The following is a 20,739-nucleotide window of genomic DNA, read 5'->3' on the forward strand; positions in this document are numbered from 1 at the left end:
TGAGCCCACTGTGGGAAGTTTGTTTTGGCCAATCCCTCAAGATATGAATAATATGACTATTTCAATGAGGGTGGAAGGGAGGGTTGAGAAATATTTGGTGCTTTTGGCTTGTTGGGATTTAATTCGATTTTTGGATCCGTTAAATGTTTTTGTTCCTAAATTCTTTTGCTCATTAATTCTCGAAATTCTTTCATGAAATTATTTTACCAATAGTTCATCTTCTTTGCAAGTAGGTTCAATTATTTTACCGATCACATATATACTTATTAATGTGGGTCAATGAGTACATGTTTTCGCCAACGAGGGTTTATTTAGTTGATAAAGTCCCTACACTTTGTGTAATCTCACAAATATTTGAGTCTCGCTGTCAACAATATTTGTTGGTGTGCGATCTGTAATTTCTTACATAAATTCATAATAATGCTAGCTGACAGTTTGGTGCCATGCGTAAGTCCTTCTGACAGTTTGGTGATAGCTGTCAGTTTGGTGAGAGTAGCCAATCTCCCCCTAAGCTTTCTTCATTTAAAAAAAAAAAAAAAAAACAAAAGAGTACATTTTTTCTTAATCCAAAGTTAAATTCCACTTTTGTCCTCAATTGCAAATTGCAAATTTTCATGGGTTGAAATGTAAATGAAATTAGGCAAAGAGCAAAATTTAGTAGTCTCCCGCGCGATTAAAAAGGAGAGGGCTCTCAAGACTGGGAGTTCGTTGTATATACGAAGAGCTCGCTGCTTTTTCGAAACCCTGGTTTTTGGGGTTTTATATTCCAAACTCTCTCATTCGGTGGCCGAAAAAGCACCGACGACGAAGACGAAGAAGACGACGACGACTTCGCACTTCTCTGAACCACCTATCTACTGCACGAGGATCCGTAGGGCTAGGGCAAGGTAACCATGGGCGTTGAGTTTAGGGACGACGAGTCAGGTTTCCGTGAGATAGGAGACCATGATTTAATCTATCGCGCCAGGAAAACTCTTTGCTCAGTCGCATCGGTAAGCGTTTCGAACTAACAAATTGGCTTTTAGTGCGAATGTCGTGGATTGTTTGGTTCGGATATTCGCTTGAAAAAGTTTAAACCTTTGGCTCAGGGTGATACTGAGGATTACCGAGAGCTCCTTAGTGCTATGAACCGCGAAAAGCTTGGCATTGAGGAAGTAGCTATGCTTGTGGTATGTAAAATGTTCTTACCGATAATCAATTAGTTTCGTTTCACTTGAAGTCATTTTGTTTGGTTTTGAATTTTTTGTTTGTTACTCGGCAGACAAATTTGAATGCACTATCTGGATCAGTTACTTACATAGAAAACGTTCAACACGATGAACTTCTCTCAGCAGTAAGTTGTCTTATGGATTTTGTTTTTGTTCTGTTTGTTTTTAATCCTTAGTTGGCTTTTATTTTTATTTTATATTAATTGTTCATAGCAAAAATGTCTCAGATTTTTGACAGGAGCTTGTGGAACTATAAGCCTGATGTGATGGATGCATTGATTAAATTCATCAAATTATTGGTATGTGGGTTTTATATGTTTCTCCATTTGTATTTTTCAAAGCTATTATAATGAATTGGTAAAACTGATTGATTTTCACTTCGCAATGCTGCAGGCTATTTCAAGTGGGAAGTATGTTGACCGCTGTTTGGAGATACTCACCCACCAGTTCTGTCCACCTGATATTTTGCCACTTTTGAAAATTCTTGCAAGAAAGGACCAAGTTTTATCTCGTGTGCATTCAGCTCTGAAATATATAGCTGATATGATGCCACTTTCCCCTATGAGACTTGGGCCAATTGTTTTAGATGGAATGCCACCAGATCGTTGTAGTAAGATCCGTGTAAGTTACATGTGCACTTACCCATCTGGTACCAAGATGTTGTTAACTCAAAAAGATGTCATTTTAAATCTTCGTTAGCTTTCTGATGGTACATAGGCCAGAGATGGATTTCAAAGTGGCCATGATCGTTTAGCCTTATGTTTCGTGATGTATAGCATGTAGCACTGCACATTCTTCATATTTTTTCATCTTCTGAATGTCCGCATTGCTTATCATCCCAGTGTTCTGTAGATTGGTAAATATATGATATGCCATATTGCTCTTGTAGACTCCTAGTCTTGTGATATACGTAGAGAACATGTTGAAGTTGGATCTCGGAGGATTTGTTCGGAACCTCATGCTTGCGGGTGTTGTGGATTTGCTGCTAAATCTGGATGTATGTATATTCAATGTACAATTTATTTAGTAGTTGAAAGAAATAAATTCATTTATTCATGACAACATTATCAAGTGGCTTCCTACAGTTGCAGATAAATAACTCTAGTAAAGGAATATTTGAGATGGAGCAAGAAGATGTGAATGAGTCTACGGATCATGATCTGAATGATGACAGTGAGGTATGATTGAATTTGTTAAAACTATGTAAATGGGACATATGATGCATCATGCATGAAACCCTTGGATTTCTTTATGAATTAGGAGGATGGAGAATTAAGTTGAAAGAGGCTGAGATGCAGAGCACAGTTAGGATGTATGGTGGAAACCCTCTTGATAATATTTGTTTTGGTCCTCACATCATTCATGTTATCTTATTAGCTGGTTATGATGATTTTAGCCCTTCATTGTAAAGTGATTGAACTTTATTTATACAGCGTCCTAGACAATTAAGTCCAGAAGCAAAAGCAATTGCTGAAAAATTGGATAGCTTGATGGTGTTAATTTTTGAGCATCTTGAATCTTGTGGTGGCCATTTGATCCAGGTATCTTTCAAATAAACTTCTTAAAAAAAATAATTCTTTGGTTTTCAATTGAGGTATCTTTCAATCTTTTGTTTTCTGGTCCACATATTCAATAAGATCGTCTCCCAATCTAGTATTCACAATTTTTTCCTATGTATATGGTGTGTTTAGACCTTTCAAACTCTTCTGGACTCATTTATGAAGACTGTTTTGACTGCATACAAATCAAAATTTTCCCAGGTGAGCATAGGAAATTACCATATATGTTTGTTTGTTTGTTTGTTTGTTTTTTTTTTTTTTTTACTTTTTAGGCTTTATGGCATATCTAGTGGTTTATTTTAATCCTCATATTAAGTTTATTTTTCCCTTGTTACAGTTTGTGATATTCTATGCGTGTGCTCTTGATCCTGGAAACTGCGGTGTGACATTTGCTTTGAAGCTTGAAGATAAATTCTTTTGCAGTACTGACTTCCCAAACATCAGGTAATATGCTTTTTTAAACATTGATTTCCCTGTTTTTTTTTTCTTAGTTTTTAAGTTGAAGAACAATCATATCATGGATTGCTTTTAGGATTTACAGTGGACTTAAACATTTCATGTGCAGGTTTTAGTATTTTCTTAAATCACAGAGGTGGTCTAAGGATCATCTGGACTTGTATTTAGTACCCATTATGATACGACATAGTATATATATGTGTGTGTGTGTGTGTGTGTGTGTGTGTGTGTGTGTGAGGCATGTTTAACATGCCTATTAATCGACCCACTGCACATTTTTGGGACACCTGGGAAGAGTCAATATGGTTTAAAATTTGTTTTCTTAAATCACAGAGGTGGATGCAATTTGTTGCATCCTCTCTCAAATATTTCTTTTTTCTTTTGGTGTGTGTTTATGATATCCAAAGAGGAAATTTTGAAAATCATAAATTTCATATTTTACATGTTTGGGGTGCATTGTTATATAGTACTGATTTCTCTTTTGGGTTTCTTGCAGAATGAGTGCCGTTGCTTATCTTGCTAGTTATTTGTCTCGGGCTAAATTTCTGTCAGTCTCTGTGGTTGCTGGCACCCTGGAAAGGTTGTGTACAAACTTAAACAGTCCCATCCCCATCTAGCTGTATTGTTATAGTGACCTAACATTGAGACATAAGAAAGGAAAGACCGAAGGAATTTATCTAATGCAGTTGTCATATGTTACTCTGGTTCCAGGTTGGTGGATTGGTGTTTCAAATATATCGAAATGCAGGATGATGAAATAAATCCAGAAGCTCATAGAATATTTTATTCTGGATGTCAGGTTATTATTATTATTTTTTAACTTAGAAATAATTTCTTCAAAGTTATAGTAATCAAATATTTCAGCTTTCATTATTAACAAGATGGCATGCGAGGAGAATAAACTTCTGTTTATAAACTGAATTTCATATTGAAATATGCTTTTGTTTTTTATCTCAAGAAAAATGAAATGAAATGCTTATGCAATGGATGTATAAACATTGAGATGATAATGAGTGTATTGTGGAGCACAGGTTGTGCCATGCTGTCTGGACACCTATGATTTTTTTTTTTTTTTTTTTTGTTAGTTGCATTATTTTATTCCTATGCTTAGGTTGCTTATATTTTGTCATATCTTTTGCAATAGCAAATTAACTTTAAATACGTGCAATCAGTGCAAAGCATTCCTATTAATGGTTATTTATTGGTGCAACAGGCCATCATGTATATCCTGTGCTTCCGAATGAGATCAATGATGGGTGATCCTCAGCTGAAGCCATGGCTTGTTCGTTTGCCTTTAGAGTGGATTTTGAATAATAAGTTGAGCCCGCTGAAGGTGAGTACTGTTTCGGGTACAACCATAAACTTGTAGGACTTTTTACATGTAGCCAAACCCTGGTCGATAAACAGGCATCATTATTATATTTCCGTTTATCTTTCTAGCCTTTGGCCTTTAATTTTCCTTCATACCATTTGAGGATGATGCATTTATGTCTAAAACTGTCAGATCATAGTGCCTAATTTCAATCTTCAATTTGAAAGGTGTGTCTGCCTTCCATTGTATTGGAGTTTCTACGGCAAGCAAAAGCAGCTAGGTTATTTATGACATCTGAGAAATTCAATTTTGACGACTTCCTGGAATCAGAACTTTCAAGGGAATTTGGTGGGATGGAAAGGCTCGACATGTTCTTCCCTTTTGACCCATGTCTGCTGAAAAAAAGTGACAGGTTTGTAGCAGCTTTACATTGATCCTTTCAGTAGGAGATGTCTTTTCATCTAAATCTCATATGAACATTGGAAAAACTCTGGTTGGATGCATGAAATTGACAGGAATCATGATAATACTAGAATGAAAATGCATTCCTTGAACAGAAATTTGGGACACCCAGCCTTTTTAGGAATTACAAATAAGTCCCTAGATCAAGTTTGATGATCTGTACACGTCCACATTTCTTTTGTGTAGTTTTTCTTTGAATGCCTTGCTGACATTAGCTTTTTCTGTATACAAAGTTGCATCCGGCCAAACTTCATTTTCTGGTCAATGGTTCAACCCACATATGATGACGAAGATTCCAGTGATGAAGATGTCGGTGAAGCTTTTGCAGGTGACGATGATGATGACGGTGGAATGGATTATGGGATTATGCAGAGCTTGGAGGAACAGCATTTTGATTTTGATGAATTCGACTCTTCATTGAACAAAATGTCTATCACACCAAAAGATTCCTTACATAGTAGGTTTGGTGGTGCAATAAACCAACCCATGCGAATGCCCTCGAGAATTAGACCGTCAACAAGTCCGGAATCATTGTAAACTAAACCCTCTTTTCTTTAATGGAAGTTGCAAGCCGCAAAACTGTATTGGTTGTACAAACAGACATTATGATGGCTTCAGATGAATGTGGCAAGCTGATGATGAGTGAGATACGAGATGGTAGGCTTTAGTCCCTAGTTATTTATTTATTTATTTATTTTGGGTATTACTCTCCATTGAATTTGGAGAATATGCCTACTGATGAGCTTGATTTTAGTTCCGGTTGTTTTTTTTTTTTTTTTTTTTTTGGGGTTCCCATTTGAATTGTGGCAAAATTGGGTAGATACAGCAATTAACACAGTTGAATATATTATAGCGAGGCTAATTTTCTTTAATAAGTTCTATATTTTCAAAGGCTCCTTCCTGTACTGAGTGGTTGTTTTGTGTTTCCTGTCCAATTCGAAGCACATTTTAGGGTTTGCATTCATTATTGACCATTTATTTTTTTGAGCATAAGCGATAGTCTAAAGTACATGAGGATAGTCTAAAGTACATGAGGAGGGGATTTTCTCACACAATATCTCAGTGTCATGGGAGTTTAAACCTGAGACCATTAGTCTACAAGTTAAGGTCCTTTTTCATTGGGTTACACTCCGTTAGCATTGAACTTATTATAATATCAATCGAAGGTAAATTTTTTCAAAAACCAACACATAATTTTTATTTTAAGGCATATGAGGATAATAAAATGGCGGTTATTCGAGTATGTAATAAGAGAAATTTAATTCACAATGGGTATATCATAATGTGTCTTTTTGTACAATGTAACTTAAGTAGAGCCCAGATTGACATAACATGTAACAAGATGACTCTTCTCTAGTAACAAAATGTTTTGGATGGAGCTAGAAGAAGATGTAGGCAATGATAGTAAGGTATAATTGAATTGGCTTAGAGCTGATGTCTCGTTTGATTCACGAAAAGAATTTTAAGGAAAGATGAATTTGTGACACATTTTGGGAAAAGTTTATTAATACCTGTACAATTTCCAGACATCTTCAATGGCCCATGGGGTTGAGACTATTTTATTACATTTTCTCTTAATGCAACGGTAAAAATTCCAATTTTGCCCTAAAATGCAAATTGTAAATTTTCATTGGGTTGAAATGCAAATCAAATTAGGTAAGACCAAAATTTAATAATAGTCTCCCGCGTTTAAAAGGAAGAGGGGCTTCGACTGAGGGAGTTAGTTATCTATATATATGCAAAGAGGCGGCCGCTTTTTCGAAACCCTGATTTTTTGGGGGTTTACATTCCAAACTCTCTCACTCGCTGGCCGACAAAGCACCGACAACGACTCCATAGCCGCAGCTCAAACGAAGAAGACCACGACGACTTCGCACTTCTCTTAACCACCTATCTACTATCTCGGCTGAACCGGAACCCAAGGCCTAGGGCATCCTCACTGACAAATTGCAGGAGGATCCGTAGGGGTAGGGCAAGGTAAACATGGGTGTTGAGCTTAGGGACGACGAGGCAGCTTTCCGTACGATGGGAGACCATGATTTGATCGATTCTTACCTGGTTTATCGCGCCAGAGACACTCTTTGCTCAGTCTTGTCGGTAAGCATTTTCGAACTAGCAAGTTGGCTTTTAGTACGATTGTTGATTGTTTGGTTCGGATTTCAGCTTGAAAAGTTTCAACATTTGGCTCAGGGTGATACTGAAGATTACCGGCAGCTCCTTAGCGCTATGAACCCCGAAGAGCTTGGCGCTAATGAAGTAGCTATGCTTGTGGTATGTAACATGTTCGTGCCTATAATCATTTGATTTTGTTTCACTTCAATTCATTTTGTTTGGTTTTGAATTTTTCGTTTGTCACTTGGCAGACAAATTTGAAAGCACTAGCTGGAGCAGTTGCTTACATAGACAACGTTCTACATAATGAACTTCTCTCAGCAGTAAGCTGTCTTATGACTTTTGTTTTTGCTCTGTTTGCTTTTAATCCTTAGTTGGGTTTTATTAATTATTCATTCCAAAAATGTCTCAGATTTTTAAGATGAGCTTGTGGAACTATAAGCCTGATGTGATGGATGCATTGATTGAATTCATTGAATCCTTGGTATGTTGGTTTTATATGTTTCTTTCTGTGTCACTTTCAAAGCTTTTAGAATGAACTGGGAAATGTTTTAGATTGATTTTGACTTTGCAATGCTGCAGGCCACTTCAAGCGGGAAGTATGTTGATGATTGTTTGGCGATGCTCACATGCCAGTTCTTTCCACCTGGTAGTTTGCCACTTCCAAAAATTCTTGCAAGAAAGGACGGAGTTTTATCTCGTGTGCATTCATCTCTGAAATATATAGCTGATTTGGTGCCGCTTTCCCCTGTGAGACTAGTGCCAATTGTTTTAGATGGAAAGCCACAATATCGTTTTAATAATACTAGTGTAAGTTAAATATGCACTTACCCATCTAGTAATTGACGTTGTTAACTTAAAAGATGTCATTTTCAATCTTTGTTAGCTTTATGATGGTGCATAGGCTAGAGATGGAACGTGGCCATGAACGTTTAGGTCAATGTTTAGTGATGTATATTATATACCATTTGTACATTCTTCAAATTTCTTCTTCTTTTGAATGTCCGCATTGCTTATCATCCCAGTGTTCTGTTGATTGCTAAATATATAATATGCTATATTGTTCTTGTAGACTCTTAGTCTTGTGATATACGTAGAGAACATGTTGAAGTTGGAGAGTGGCGTGCTTGGAGAAGTTGTTCGGATCCCAATGCTTGCGGGTGTTGTGGATTTGCTGCTAGACCTGGATGTATGTATATTCAATGTACAATTTATTTAGTAGTTGAAGGAAATTAATTTTTTTTTTTTTTTTCTCATGACAACATTATGGACTGGCTGCCTACAGGTGGAGATTGGATGGGAAGACATAAAAAATGACTCTAGTAAAGGAATATTTGAGATGGAGCTAGAAGATGTGGACGAGTCTAGAGATGATGATCTGAATGATGATAGTGAGGTATGATTGAATTTGTTAAAACTATGTAAATGGAACATATGATGCATTATTGAAGAAAGTCTAGGATTTCTTTATGAATTAGGAATATGGAGGTTAAGTTGAAAGAGGCTGAGATTCAGGCACAGTTATGATGTATGGTGTAAACCGTCTTGATAATGGTTTTTATTAAAGCAATGTTAACAAGGAGTTGCTAAGAAGGTTAGCATGCATGAGGGAAAGAGGTGCATTCAAATTCTTATGAAGAAAGATAAGATGGGGAGAGAAAGTGAGGGAGAAGCAGAATATGAATTTCTAGCACAGTTACTACTTTGGACAGAGTTTATTAATATTTGTTTTGGTCCTCACGTAATTACTATTTTGCTTCACTGCTTATGATGATTTTAGCCCTTCATTGTAAAGTGAATGCACTTTATTTATACAGCTTCCAAGACAATTAAGTCGGAAGACTTTAGGAGGAAATTCATTTGCTGAAAAATTAGATAGCTTGATGGTGTTGACTTTTGAGCATCTTGAATCTTGTCAAGTAGCTGACCGTTTGATCGAGGTATCTTTCAAATATTTTTTTAAATTTTCTTTGGGGTTTTGATTTAGGTATCTTTCAAAATTATGTTTTCTGGTTTACATGTCAATATGATCGTCTCCCAATTCACATTTTGTTTCCTATGTATATGACGTGTTTAGATCTTTGATACTCTTCTCGAGTCATTTAAGAAGACTGTTTTGACTGCATACAAATCAAAATTTGCCCAGGTGAGTGTACAAAATTATTGCTATATATGATTTTTATCATTTTATGCTTTATGTCATATCCAGTGGTTTATTTTAATCCTCATTAAATTTCTTTTGCCTTATTTCAGTTTGTGATATTCTATGCGTGTTCTCTTGATCCAAAAAACTGCGGTGTGACATTTGCTTTGATGCTTGAACATACTTTCTTTTTCAGTACCAACCCCCCACTTCTCAGGTAATATGGTTTTTATTTATTTTAAATGATGAGTTGGAGAGTTGCTTTTAGGATTGTGATCCACTTAAAGTGGACTTAAACATTTCATATTTTTATTTATTTATCAGCTATACCATTTTATTTCTAGTTTCCTCTAATTGCTATTATACCTTGCATTTATATGGGACCTTTGAATTCAGGTTTGATACTTTTCTGGGGAACATCTGGACTTTTGTTTAGTACTCTTTATGATACAATATATAACATGCTTGATCACCCACTGCACATGTTTGGGAAACCTGTGAGGGTATCTGTACGGTTTAAATTTTTGGTTTTCTTAGACCATAGAGGTGGATGCAGTTGGTTGCATGGGCCTCTCTAAAATACTTTTTCTTTTCTTCTTCTTTTGGTGTGTGTTTACTAGGAGAATATCTTGAGTTCTTGTATTCATCTGTAACTATTATGGTCACGAATTTTGAAATCTCACATTTCAAGTTTTACATGTTGGGGGCATTGCTGTAGTACTGATTTCTCTTTTTGGGTTTCGTGCAGAATGAGTGCCGTTGCTTATCTTGCTAGTTATTTGTCTCGTGCTAAGTTTCTGTCAGTCTTTGTGGTTGCTGGCACACTGGAAAGGTTGTGTGCAAACTTAAATCCGCATTCCCATCTAATCTGTATGATTACAATGACCTAACATTGAGACATAAGAAAAGAAAGGCCGAAGGAGTCTGTCTAATGCTGTTGTCATATGTTACTTCGGTTCCAGGTTGGTGGATTGGTGTGTCAAATATGTCAAAATGCAGGATGATGAAATAAATCCAGAAGCTCATAGAATATTTTATTCTGGATGTCAGGTTAGTGTTTTTACTTATTTAAATTTTTACTTGGAAATAATTTCTTCAAAATTATAGTAATCAAATATTTCATCTTCATTTTTAACAAGATGGCATGCAAAGAGAATAAAGTTCTGTTTATAAACTGAATTTCATACTGAAATATATTTTCGTTTTTATCTCAAGGAAAAAAAAGAGAAGAAGAAATGTTTATGCAATGGAAGTATAAACATTGAGATAATAATGAGTGTATTGTGGAGCACAGGTTGTGCCTACACCTATGATGATTTTTTGTTTTTGTTTGTTGCATTATTTTATACCTGTGCTTCTATGCGTAGGTTGCTTATATTTGTCATATCTTTTGCAATAGCAAATTAACTTTAAATATATGCAATCAATGCGAAGCATTTCTATTAATGGTTATTTATTTGTCCAACAGGCCATCATGTATTTGCTGTGCTTCCGAATGAGATCAATGATGGATGATCCTCAGCTGAAGCCATGGCTTGTTCGTTTGCCTTTAGAGTCAATTTTGAATAATAAGTTGAGCCCGTTGAAGGTGAGGACCGTTTCTGGGTACAACCATATAATTGTAGAAGGATTTTTTACATGTACCCTAACCCTGGACAATAAACAGGCATCATTGTTATATTTTCCTCATCTTTCTAGCCGTTGGCCTCTAGCTCTCTTTCTTGCCATTTGAGGATGATGCATCTACCTCTTAACACTATCAGATCATAGTGCCTAATTTCAATCTTCATTTTGAAAGGTGTGTCTGCCTTCCATTGTATTGGAGTTTCTACGGCAAGCAAAAGCAGCTAGGTTATTCATGACATCTGAGAAATTCAATTTTGACGACTACCTGGAATCAGAACTTTCAAGGGAATTTGGTGGGATGGAAAGGCTCGACATGTTCTTCCCATTTGACCCATGTCTGCTGAAAAAAAGTGACAGGTTTGTATTAGCTTTGAATTGGTTCTTTCAGTAGGAGGTGCCCTTTTATCTAAAATCACATACATTGGAAAAACTCTGGTTGGATGCATGAAATGGACAGGGATCGTGATAATTTCAGAATGAAAATGCATTCCTTGAGCATAAAATTTGGTACACCTAGCCCTATTTGGGAAATAGACTTAAGTCCCTACATCGAAGTGTCTTATTTGATGATCTGTTCACGTCCACAAAGATCATGTCCACACTTCTTTTGGGTGTGTGAAAAAGGAAAACTTCCTTAAATGTAAGAATCAAATGTTTAAAGTTGATTTGAATGCTTTGCTGACACTGTTTTTTCATTTATATATATAAAGTTACATCCGGCCAAACTTCATTTTCTGGTCAATGGTTCAACCTACATATGATGACGAAGATTCCAGTGATGAAGATGTCGGTGACGCTTTTGCGGGTGACAATGACGGTGGAATGGATTATGGGATTATGCAGAGCTTGGAGGAACAACATTTTGATTTTGCTGAAGTTGGCTCTGCATTGAACAAAATGTCAATCACACCAAAGGATTCCTTACTTAGTAGGTTTGGTGGTGCAATAAACCAACCCATGCGAATGCCCTCGAGAATTAGACCGTCAACTAGTCCGGAGTCTTTATAAATTGAAAGTGTGTAACCCCTCTTTACTTTTGTGGAAGATGCAAACTGCAAAACTATATTGCTTGTACAAACAGACATTATGTTGGCCTCAGAGGATTGTGGCAAGCTGATGATGAGTGAGATGCGTAGTCGTAGACTTACGTTTCTAGGTTTTTTTTTTTTTTTTTTTAATTTTTTTTTTAATTTAATTTTTTTATATAAAAATTATCCATTTATTTATTTTGGGTATCATGTAGCGGTTTATGGAGCCTTGCGTTTCTTCCCTCAATGAATTTATTCAGAACGTGTACTATGAAATTTAGAGTTTTGAATTTGGACAATATGCCTTCTGATGAGCTTGTTTTTAGGTGTTATGGAACTTTTGTTCCCATTGGAATTGGGGCTATGAGAGAGAGTGAGAGAGAGAGAGAGAGAGGCCTTCCATTCCATCCCATCATGATATCATCCGGTCAGCACGCACTAGTTTCTTGGCATGTTACGTTCAGTGTAATTAGTAGGGGTGGGCATGGTTCGGGTTGGATCGGTTTTTGTCTCAAATTAGAATCGATTTGGTACTATTTATTCGGTTTGGTTTAGTTCGGTTTTAATTTAAAAAATTCAAAAATTGTCCGGTTTTGGTTTTGGTTCGGCTTTGTACCGGATTATAAAAATTATTTTTTAATAAAATTCTTAACTAAAAAATTATTTTTTTACTTGAAAATTAACAAATTATTCAATTTCATATAAAAATAAATATTAAAGTTAAAAAAGTGAGAGATTTTGAAATTGAACTTGGATAAATATTAGTTTTATTTTTTGGTGAAATTGAAAATATAGCATTAAATATAAATATATATTAAAATTATATATATATATATATATATATTTTAATTTGACCTGTTCGGTTTGGCCCAGTTCGATTTTTGAAGACATGGAACCGGATCCAAAATCGATCCAAACTGTTCAAGTTCGATTTTTGACATGTTGTTGACTTTTTGGTCAACTTGGTTTTTTTCCGGTTTGGTTCGGTGTTGTTCAGCTCGAATTTTCAGTTCGCCGGTTTGAGTGTCCACCCCTATTAATTAGTGAAACAAGCTCGACTTGAGCTTCTACCTAGCCTAGTATAATGCTCAATTCTTGGCCATACTGACTTCAAATGCCAAAATGCTGATAAGTAAATGCTCTTATTGATGAATAAAGCTTTGTTTGAATGATTTGATAGAAAATGATACGTAATTGTTGGGGTCAAAGTAAGATTAGCTGAGTCGGTGATGTCCCTCCACTCTTTGGAGCTAAAAATGGCAAGTTTGAAATCGAGAACACCAAGTCGTGTCATTTTCTTATTGAATAGACGTCTCCATGGCTTTTCGAAACCCCATTGGGCTTGTAGCACCTTGTATTGCTAGTGGTGTAGATCATATCCGAAATGAAACACAATTTCATTTTGTTTGAAACTGTTAGCTAACATAAACTCTCGGGGACCTATGAACCGCTGATACATTGAAGGACCCTCCGTAAGGGTGATCAGAATTCGGGTATATGAGTTAACTATATCTACCTTAATGTGCGGAACCGTCATACTTTCGTCTGCGTGGGCTGTATTTTTTACCGGATCCACCTTTATGTGACGAAATACCATCTCTGACCGGGCTTCAAAGATTGCAGTGTGCAGCAAGTGAAACTTGGGCCTTATCCGGAGACTCAAGTGTTGATTGTGCAGCTTCATGAAGCTAGGTGTTTCGTGAGGGAAAGCCACCTCTTGCATACCCAAGGGCGGAGCCACATATAGGCCTGCAGTGGCTCCCTCAAACTCCATGAAAAAGTCAATAACTCTTAAACACATGCTACTATATCAGTTGAAATATAAGACTATAAAGCCTTGAAACTACGCCCCCATAGACAAGCTATTCACTTGGAACCTTAGCATAGACTTCACAGGCAAGCGGGACAGTACATCCTCAAGGATTGCCTCACCACATCCAATTTTTGCCTTGACGTTGTGCTTCTCCTTTTCATTTTCAACCTCCTCATTCTTATCCTTTTCATGCTCCTGCTTCTTCTTTTCATCTTCAAAACCGTACAAATGCTCCTTCTTATCCATGTTATCTCCATACCAATTTTTTTTTTTATAATCATAAATGCAAAATTAGGATATGAAAATATCAATATTGTAATACATTTATTCTATAAATAAAAAAATCAAAACTAAAAAATCATTAGGATCAAACCCAATTCCGTAAATGCTCCATGTTATCTTTAAACCAAAACCGTATACGAAACAAGATAAATATATATAAGTTATAAGTAGGATATGAAGGGCAATACATTTATCCTATATATAAAAAAAATTATGATAAAGTCCAAATGCTCGTGTTATCTCTAAACCAAAACAGGAAAAAGAAAAAGAAAAAGAAAAAAAGTGAATTAAACAATAAAAATAAATATCATAAATGCGTGCGAACTCAGGAATTTATTCTATTAAAAATCATTATGATTATCAAACTCTTCATGATTCACACAAAAAATGGCATCTGTGGAGTGACCTTGAGACCGCCTGCGAAAGAGAGGGAGAGACCGATTGCGAAAGCAAAGTGAAAGACTATTGTAAAACCCTAAAAGTTACCCCTTAAAAGTGAAAGACTATTTTGACCCAAAAAAAGAAAGTGAAAGACTATTTTGACCCAAAAAAAATAATATTGAAAGACTATTTTGTCCGTATAAGCGAAAGCGAGCAGGCCAATACGCTGTCGTCTCATAATTCATTGCCTTCCCTTATTATCGACCCGCAACCGGAAGCGACACTCGGGCGTGCGTATCTGAGACTTCATCAAACCATGGGCGCAAGGCCTTGGGGACTTTCATCGAACAGCTTGGGGTGGCGCAGCTGCTGGCCAAGGTGTTGCCTGAGACCTCCCCACCCTGATGGTAATATGCTTTATCTTTGACAATATCACTCTCTCTTTCTCATTGTTTTGTTGAGCTGAGTACGCAAGAAAATAATTTTCTTTTAAGTTGTTTCTGTTGATTTACTAGTTTCATTATTTTGTTGTGCATTTACACTAAATAAAATTCCATTATTTAAGAACATGAAGTGGAAATAATCATATGAATAGGGTCTCCTTGTTTATCGTTTTTTTGCCAATTGATTTTCTGTATTGATTTTTAAGAGATTTGAAAGTACCCTTATGGCTGTAATTAATTAGTACTCAAATCTTGAGTCACCTTGCACTTTGTTTCATTGAATCACATCACATTCTAGAATAATCTGTTATTAATGTCCTCTGAAACAGGTGCTGATGTTGTTCTCTGCATAGAAAAGGCATTAGCTCAGTCTGGGGTGTCTAGGGAATATGTTCGTTACATCAACGCACATGCTACATCCACACCGGCTGGCGGCCCGGAGACCTCAAAGAGTATAATGCTCTTATTCATTGTTTTGGCCAAAATCCTGAGGTAACCAAAATGCATAACATGTATTTTCTGTTTTCTTACTGTCATGTATGTATTCCCATGCTTGATAGCATCTCTACTCTAATGTTTACAGTTGAGAGTGAACTCCACAAAATCCATCATTGCTCACCTACTTGGAGCAGCTGGTACTGTAGAAGCTGTTGCTCCACTACAGGTAACTTATGTGATGTTTTTATCTTGGAAGTACTGTATAATTTGAAGTCTTGTTTGTAAAGACCAGATACAAACTTAGTAATTTGAAGTACCTGGAAGTACTTACTTAGTACTGTATAATTTGAAGTCTTGTATGCAAAGACCAAATTCAACTTAGTTGCTGGTTTATTCATGACATCTGAGAAAATCAATTTTGACGACTACCTGCTGGAATCAGAACTTTCAAGGGACGGGGGTGGGATTGAAAGGCTTGACATGTTTGTTCCCATTTAACCCATGCCTGCCAAAATAAAAGTGACAGGTTTGTATTAGGAGTTTCCTTTCTCCCAAAAATCACATGTAACATTGGAAAAACTCTGGTCGGATGCCTGAAATGGACAGGAATCGTCATAATATTAGTTGTAAAAAAGCATTCCTTTGAACAGAAAATTTGGGACACCCTAGCCCTTCTTGGGAAGTACAAATAAGTCCCTACATCAAAGTGTCATTTTTGATGATCTGTTCACGTCCACGTTTCTTTTTGGTAGTTTTAGATGAATGCCTTGCTGACACTAATTTTTTCTCTGTATAAAGTTACATCCTGCCAAACTTCATTTTCTGGTCAATGGTTCAATCCACATATGATGACAAAGATTCCAGTGATGAAGATGTCGGTGAAGCTTTTGCGGGTGACGATGACAGTGGAATGGATTATGGGATTATGCAGAGCTTGGAGAAACAACATTTTGATTTTGCTGAAGTTGGCTTTGCATTGAACAAAATGTCAATCACACCGAAGGATTCCTTACATAGTAGGTTTGGTGGTGCAATAAACCAACCCATGCGAATGCCCTCAAGAATTAGACCGTCAACTAGTCCGGATTCTTTGTAAATTGAAAGTGTGTAGCCCCTCTTTACTTTTGTGGAAGATGCAAACTGCATACGAACAGACATTATGTTGGCCTCAGAGGATTGTGGCAAGCTGATGATGAGCAAGATGCGTAGTCGTAGACTTCATTTTCAAGTTTCTTTTATTTATACATTTATTTATGTAGGGTATTATGGAGCCTTGTTTTTCTGCCCTCAATGAACTTAATCAGAACGTGTAGTATGCCAATATGCCTCCTGATGAGGTTGTTTTAAAGTTGTTGATGGAATTTTTGTGTCCATTTGAATTGGGGCAAAATTGGGTGGATGCAGCAATTAACCCAGTTCAATATATTATAGGGAGCTTAATTTCTCACCTGCAAGGCTTAATGATCCCATCCCAAGTGTTGCTTCTTGCTAGGAAGAATGTGAAGGGAGTTCAACAAACCCTTTGGAACCCAGAAACAAATAGTTATGTAATAACATATTAACACTACGATGCGATCATACATACAATGAACTAGTTGAATTTTAGTACTTGCAATTTTTAAATGCTCAAATCTAAATTCAATAATTCCAAATCTAAGATATATACCAAGTAAATTCATGCCTGTTTGATAACCATTTCAATTTTAGTTTTTAGTCGTCATATTTTTATAGAGGAAAAAGAAGGAGAATGAAAGTGAGAATGAGAGTGAAGATTGTGATTGAGAGAGAAGATGAGAGGGGAGAGGAAGGAGTAACAAAATTGAAAACAAAAACTTGAAAAGTGAAAATAATTTCAAATTGATTTCAGTTTTAAGTTTTTGTTTTCACATTTATTTAAAACTTAAAATAATTTTTTCAAAATTATCTTATCCTCACTCCCATTTTCACTCTCATTTTTCTTTATATAACACGTAAAATTAAAATTAATGATGACTAAAAACTAAAATTGAAATAGTTATTTAACGGGACTTAGTTGAGGTCATTAATTAACAGACAAAGCAATAAACAAACAACCAAATCATTTTCATTTATGCACACACAGGCGAACAACACGAACCAATTGGTGAGTACTGTAGCAAACAAAAGGATATCTAGTAAAATGAGAATCGAACCCGCTCTCATGGCCTGCAGCGGTGGCATTCCTCAGCTCTCTCACAGACTCATCGACTCTCTGGCCTTCCGCTTTACCGCCAAAGCTTTTCGCGCTTTCCCCAAGGGGCTTACGACGTCGTTCCCAGTTAGTTCCACCCAGCAAGCTTTTCACAAAGTTCTCACTTGTGCCTCCGACGATGATGTCTTCACTTGGGACGACGTCGTTAGGATATCCAAACCGGAAACCCTTCCGGACGACCCTTCAGATCTCAGGGGCTACTGGGAAAAGATCAAAATCTGCAATCGCAGACTGGTAAGTTATACGATACATTTTCTCAGCTGCCAAACAGACCAATTGTTCGTTTATCTCTTCACTCCACATTTTATTAAAACTGCTTTAGGGTTCTGCTTGCAGGAATCCCAATCTGAGTTCCTTTCCTTTGTAATTGAGGACCAAATCGTTGGTTACATTCACAAAGGGTAAGCTCAAATTCCGTGAATTCAAATACCCGTTTCATGCTCAGATATAGGTGTAGCACTGAATAATTTTCCCAATTCTGTAGTTTTGCCGAGAATTTACGTAGTTTCAAGGACGTGTTTACTTTCCCACCAGAAAATTCAGACTCTAATGGCAGTTCAATAACCTTGCATTCATCGCTGAACACAGATGAGGACAGGACGAGAGCGGTGGGAGATGTAATCAAAAGCTTAGGGGAAGAACATATTCCAGGTATAAGGAATGAGGTACTGTTTGTGCTAACTGAATCAAATCCTATATGTATGTCCTTCTAATTTCACCCCAATTGTTGGAATAGTATAAACTATTAACACTAGTTTTGTTATCTGGGCTAACTATGGTTTCATTTTATTTGGATGATCAGCTATACCCTGTGACATCATCCTTTGGGGCATCCATATTTTTCTCTCTAGAACGTGCAGCTGCTCCTTATTTTGGAATAAAGGTTTGTTTCTGCGATTTGCGCCACCTTTTTACCTTGGTCTAGGTGATTAAACAGTGAATTATAATCAATTTTTGATGCATCTCTAGCAAGTCATTTTGGCTATATTAATCTGTCTGATAAATGGCAACTGGCTCATTGGATTAATTGGTGCCATGTATCTAGCAGTGCCTGTAGTTTATTATTAAATCAACATGGAGGTTCTGTGAAAGGGCTTGATAATGAGGTTTTGGAGGTGACTCTGTGCGCTATAGTGTTGGCTAGAGAGGAATATAAGATTTCAGTGGTAGCATTGAAGGGTTAATTAGTCTGGTCGCTTTTTCAATGGTCATGTAGGAAGCCAGCTAACTCTTTTATTGTTGTTCATTTGATTTTCTTGCAACTTTCATTTTTAACATTCTTTTATGTATACTTCTTGTTGGAATAGGCTTATGGAGTGCAAATGAATGGCTATGTTGAAAAGGATGGGAAGAAGTTTCTATGGATAGGGAAGAGAAGTCAACAGAAAACCACTTATCCAGGGATGCTTGATCAACTAGTTGCTGGGGGACTGGTTTGTAATGAGCCTCTCAACTCGTTTTAAGGCATTTTAGTTTCCATTCTATCAGTATTCAGGCTGTCAAAGGGAGCTTGCTACAGTTTAGTTTGCTTTCGGCAGCTAGAGTAACTTCTATTACATGACATGTTCCTAGATTAGACGGCTCTGGTGCACTTTACTGTCAATGTAATTGGTGAAAATACTTGACCAAGAACTTGCTGGATTTTATGGTTGTAATCTGAGGCAAGTGGAGGAGCAAGTGGTTCTTCCTTGCCTGATATTTAGAGGCCTACTTTAAGCTTAGCAAATGCAAGTGGCAGGTTTCTTGATTCCCAATCTTGGAAAATAAGTTATCAAAAATGATAAAGTTTATACAATCCTTTCTTCGTTAAGCCTGTTTTCTAGTTAGCAATGATCTTGATGCATTTCTGAGCTAGAATTTTATTATGTATCCCCTATTCGTAATTGCAGCCTCATGGGGTTGCATGTGGGGACAATGTTGTAAAGGAATGTGAAGAGGAAGCCGGAATACCCAGTTCCATTTCTAGTGTGTAAGTTTTTGTTAACCCGTAAATTATCAGTATATATCTTATATAGGGCATGCCTTGTTTGGCTATGAAATTGAACTTTATTTGGCTAACTCACTGCCTCAATTTAGAAATTGTTTTTATTGCAAAATCTCTCTCCCTCTCTCTCTCTCTCTCTCTCTCTCTCTCTCTCTCTTACACACACTGAGTGATGGGTTTGGCAATGCTTCTCATACAGAGCTATACCAGTTGGTGCTGTTTCATATATGGACATTGATGGGTATAGATTCAAAAGGGATGTTTTGTTTTGCTATGATTTAAAACTTCCGGAGAGTTTCACGCCTAAGAATCAAGGTAAGACCCTTGGAGCTTAGCTTTTACTTATATTAGTTGTAAATTTTGCCTTCAGCTTTGTCATTTTTCACCCTTCATTTAATCCTAAACCATCTGCAATTTTCCCCTTATTGAACATGTGACAGATGGAGAGGTGGAGAGCTTCAAGTTGATCCCTGTGATGGATGTTGCAAACATCATACAAAGGACACAATTTTTCAAGCCAAATTGCTCTCTTGTCATCATTGATTTCCTGTTTCGACACGGGTATTTTGAATTTTACTAACAAAATTCATACATTTAGATACATTTGTTTTTGCATATACTGACTGTATAGCTTACCTGACAATGAACCATGTGGTGATGATGTATGTATAGCCATCATCATCATCTGCCTGTAACCCTAGTTCTGGGTTCTGGCATCTTTAGGATAAGTTATTTACCCCTACCCAACCTTCCCACTTTGGATCAACCTGTAGTATAATTTACTGTATGGTAAAGGACCAAACTCACAATAGTTTATTTTATTGAACCATAATGCACTACTGCGATCCCCTTCTAAAAATCTGATGTTTGTTTTTAATCAATGCAGGTACATTAGGCCCGAATGCTTTGGATACCTGGATCTACTACAAAGTTTGAGAAGTGGTGATTGTTCGTAATTGTATAAAAATAAATAATAATAATAAAATTCCTTTTTGGCACTGCCTAATTGTATTTTTCTTTTTAACTGTTCTGATTCTTCCCCCAAAATTATACAAGCTGTGTGACAAATTTTGAAAATAAGCCATATTCCCAAATGCCAACGTAGCCCAGATAAAATGAAACCATAGTTAGCCCAGATAACAAAACTAGTGTTAGTAGTTTATACTGTTCCAACAATTGGGGTGAAATTAGAAGGACATGCATATGGGATTTGATTCAGTTAGCACAAACGGTACCTCATTCCATATACCCGGAATATGTTC

At 36.5% G+C, this 20,739-nt stretch overlaps 3 protein-coding genes and 1 long non-coding RNA gene across 4 annotated transcripts; all 4 read left to right on the plus strand.

Moving 5' to 3' along the window:
* Nucleotides 1-1,102: 1,102 nt before the first annotated feature.
* Nucleotides 1,103-5,534, plus strand: LOC117635751 (RNA polymerase I-specific transcription initiation factor RRN3-like). The gene is made up of 14 exons (XM_034370107.1): nt 1,103-1,169; nt 1,262-1,333; nt 1,436-1,507; nt 1,602-1,829; nt 2,098-2,205; nt 2,294-2,386; nt 2,642-2,749; nt 2,900-2,968; nt 3,105-3,211; nt 3,720-3,803; nt 3,935-4,022; nt 4,437-4,556; nt 4,763-4,947; nt 5,231-5,534. Exons 1-14 carry the CDS (start codon nt 1,125-1,127, stop codon nt 5,532-5,534), a joined length of 1,683 nt encoding a protein of 560 aa, XP_034225998.1. The 5' UTR covers nt 1,103-1,124.
* A 1,175-nt stretch (nt 5,535-6,709) lies between these two features.
* LOC117634560 (RNA polymerase I-specific transcription initiation factor RRN3-like) lies at nt 6,710-12,104 on the plus strand. Its single transcript, XM_034368718.1, has 15 exons — nt 6,710-7,094; nt 7,188-7,268; nt 7,361-7,432; nt 7,522-7,593; nt 7,692-7,919; nt 8,182-8,298; nt 8,395-8,505; nt 8,927-9,049; nt 9,187-9,255; nt 9,363-9,469; nt 10,001-10,084; nt 10,215-10,302; nt 10,721-10,840; nt 11,051-11,235; nt 11,589-12,104. Exons 1-15 carry the CDS (start codon nt 6,981-6,983, stop codon nt 11,884-11,886), a joined length of 1,869 nt encoding a protein of 622 aa, XP_034224609.1. The 5' UTR covers nt 6,710-6,980; the 3' UTR covers nt 11,887-12,104.
* A 2,533-nt stretch (nt 12,105-14,637) lies between these two features.
* On the plus strand, nt 14,638-16,170 carry LOC117634561. The gene is made up of 4 exons (XR_004586792.1): nt 14,638-14,789; nt 15,155-15,317; nt 15,409-15,489; nt 16,062-16,170. It is a non-coding gene; the product is annotated as an uncharacterized LOC117634561 (long non-coding RNA).
* Nucleotides 16,171-17,362: 1,192 nt separating this feature from the next.
* On the plus strand, nt 17,363-20,554 carry LOC117634279 (nudix hydrolase 20, chloroplastic-like). The gene is made up of 9 exons (XM_034368312.1): nt 17,363-17,727; nt 17,830-17,894; nt 17,978-18,158; nt 18,296-18,376; nt 18,801-18,926; nt 19,383-19,462; nt 19,677-19,792; nt 19,918-20,038; nt 20,364-20,554. The coding sequence occupies exons 1-9, from the start codon at nt 17,422-17,424 to the stop codon at nt 20,431-20,433; spliced, it is 1,146 nt and encodes a 381-aa protein (XP_034224203.1). The 5' UTR covers nt 17,363-17,421; the 3' UTR covers nt 20,434-20,554.
* Nucleotides 20,555-20,739: the final 185 nt, after the last annotated feature.

This window comes from Prunus dulcis, chromosome 7, assembly GCF_902201215.1.
Source record: "Prunus dulcis chromosome 7, ALMONDv2, whole genome shotgun sequence".
Taxonomy (NCBI): Eukaryota; Viridiplantae; Streptophyta; class Magnoliopsida; order Rosales; family Rosaceae; genus Prunus; species Prunus dulcis.

Coding starts and splice junctions, on each gene's coding strand:
- LOC117635751 (XM_034370107.1), top strand. CDS start 1,125: ATGAACCGCGAAAAGCTTGGCATTGAGGAAGTAGCTATGCTTGTG. Junction 1,334..1,435: donor ACGATGAACTTCTCTCAGCA/GTAAGTTGTCTT, acceptor AAAATGTCTCAG/ATTTTTGACAGGAGCTTGTG. Junction 2,206..2,293: donor ATTTGCTGCTAAATCTGGAT/GTATGTATATTC, acceptor GGCTTCCTACAG/TTGCAGATAAATAACTCTAG.
- LOC117634560 (XM_034368718.1), top strand. CDS start 6,981: ATGGGTGTTGAGCTTAGGGACGACGAGGCAGCTTTCCGTACGATGGGA. Junction 7,433..7,521: donor ATAATGAACTTCTCTCAGCA/GTAAGCTGTCTT, acceptor AAAATGTCTCAG/ATTTTTAAGATGAGCTTGTG. Junction 10,303..10,720: donor TATTTTATTCTGGATGTCAG/GTTAGTGTTTTT, acceptor TTTGTCCAACAG/GCCATCATGTATTTGCTGTG.
- LOC117634279 (XM_034368312.1), top strand. CDS start 17,422: ATGAGAATCGAACCCGCTCTCATGGCCTGCAGCGGTGGCATTCCTCAG. Junction 18,377..18,800: donor CTCCTTATTTTGGAATAAAG/GTTTGTTTCTGC, acceptor TTGTTGGAATAG/GCTTATGGAGTGCAAATGAA. Junction 19,793..19,917: donor TTTCACGCCTAAGAATCAAG/GTAAGACCCTTG, acceptor AACATGTGACAG/ATGGAGAGGTGGAGAGCTTC.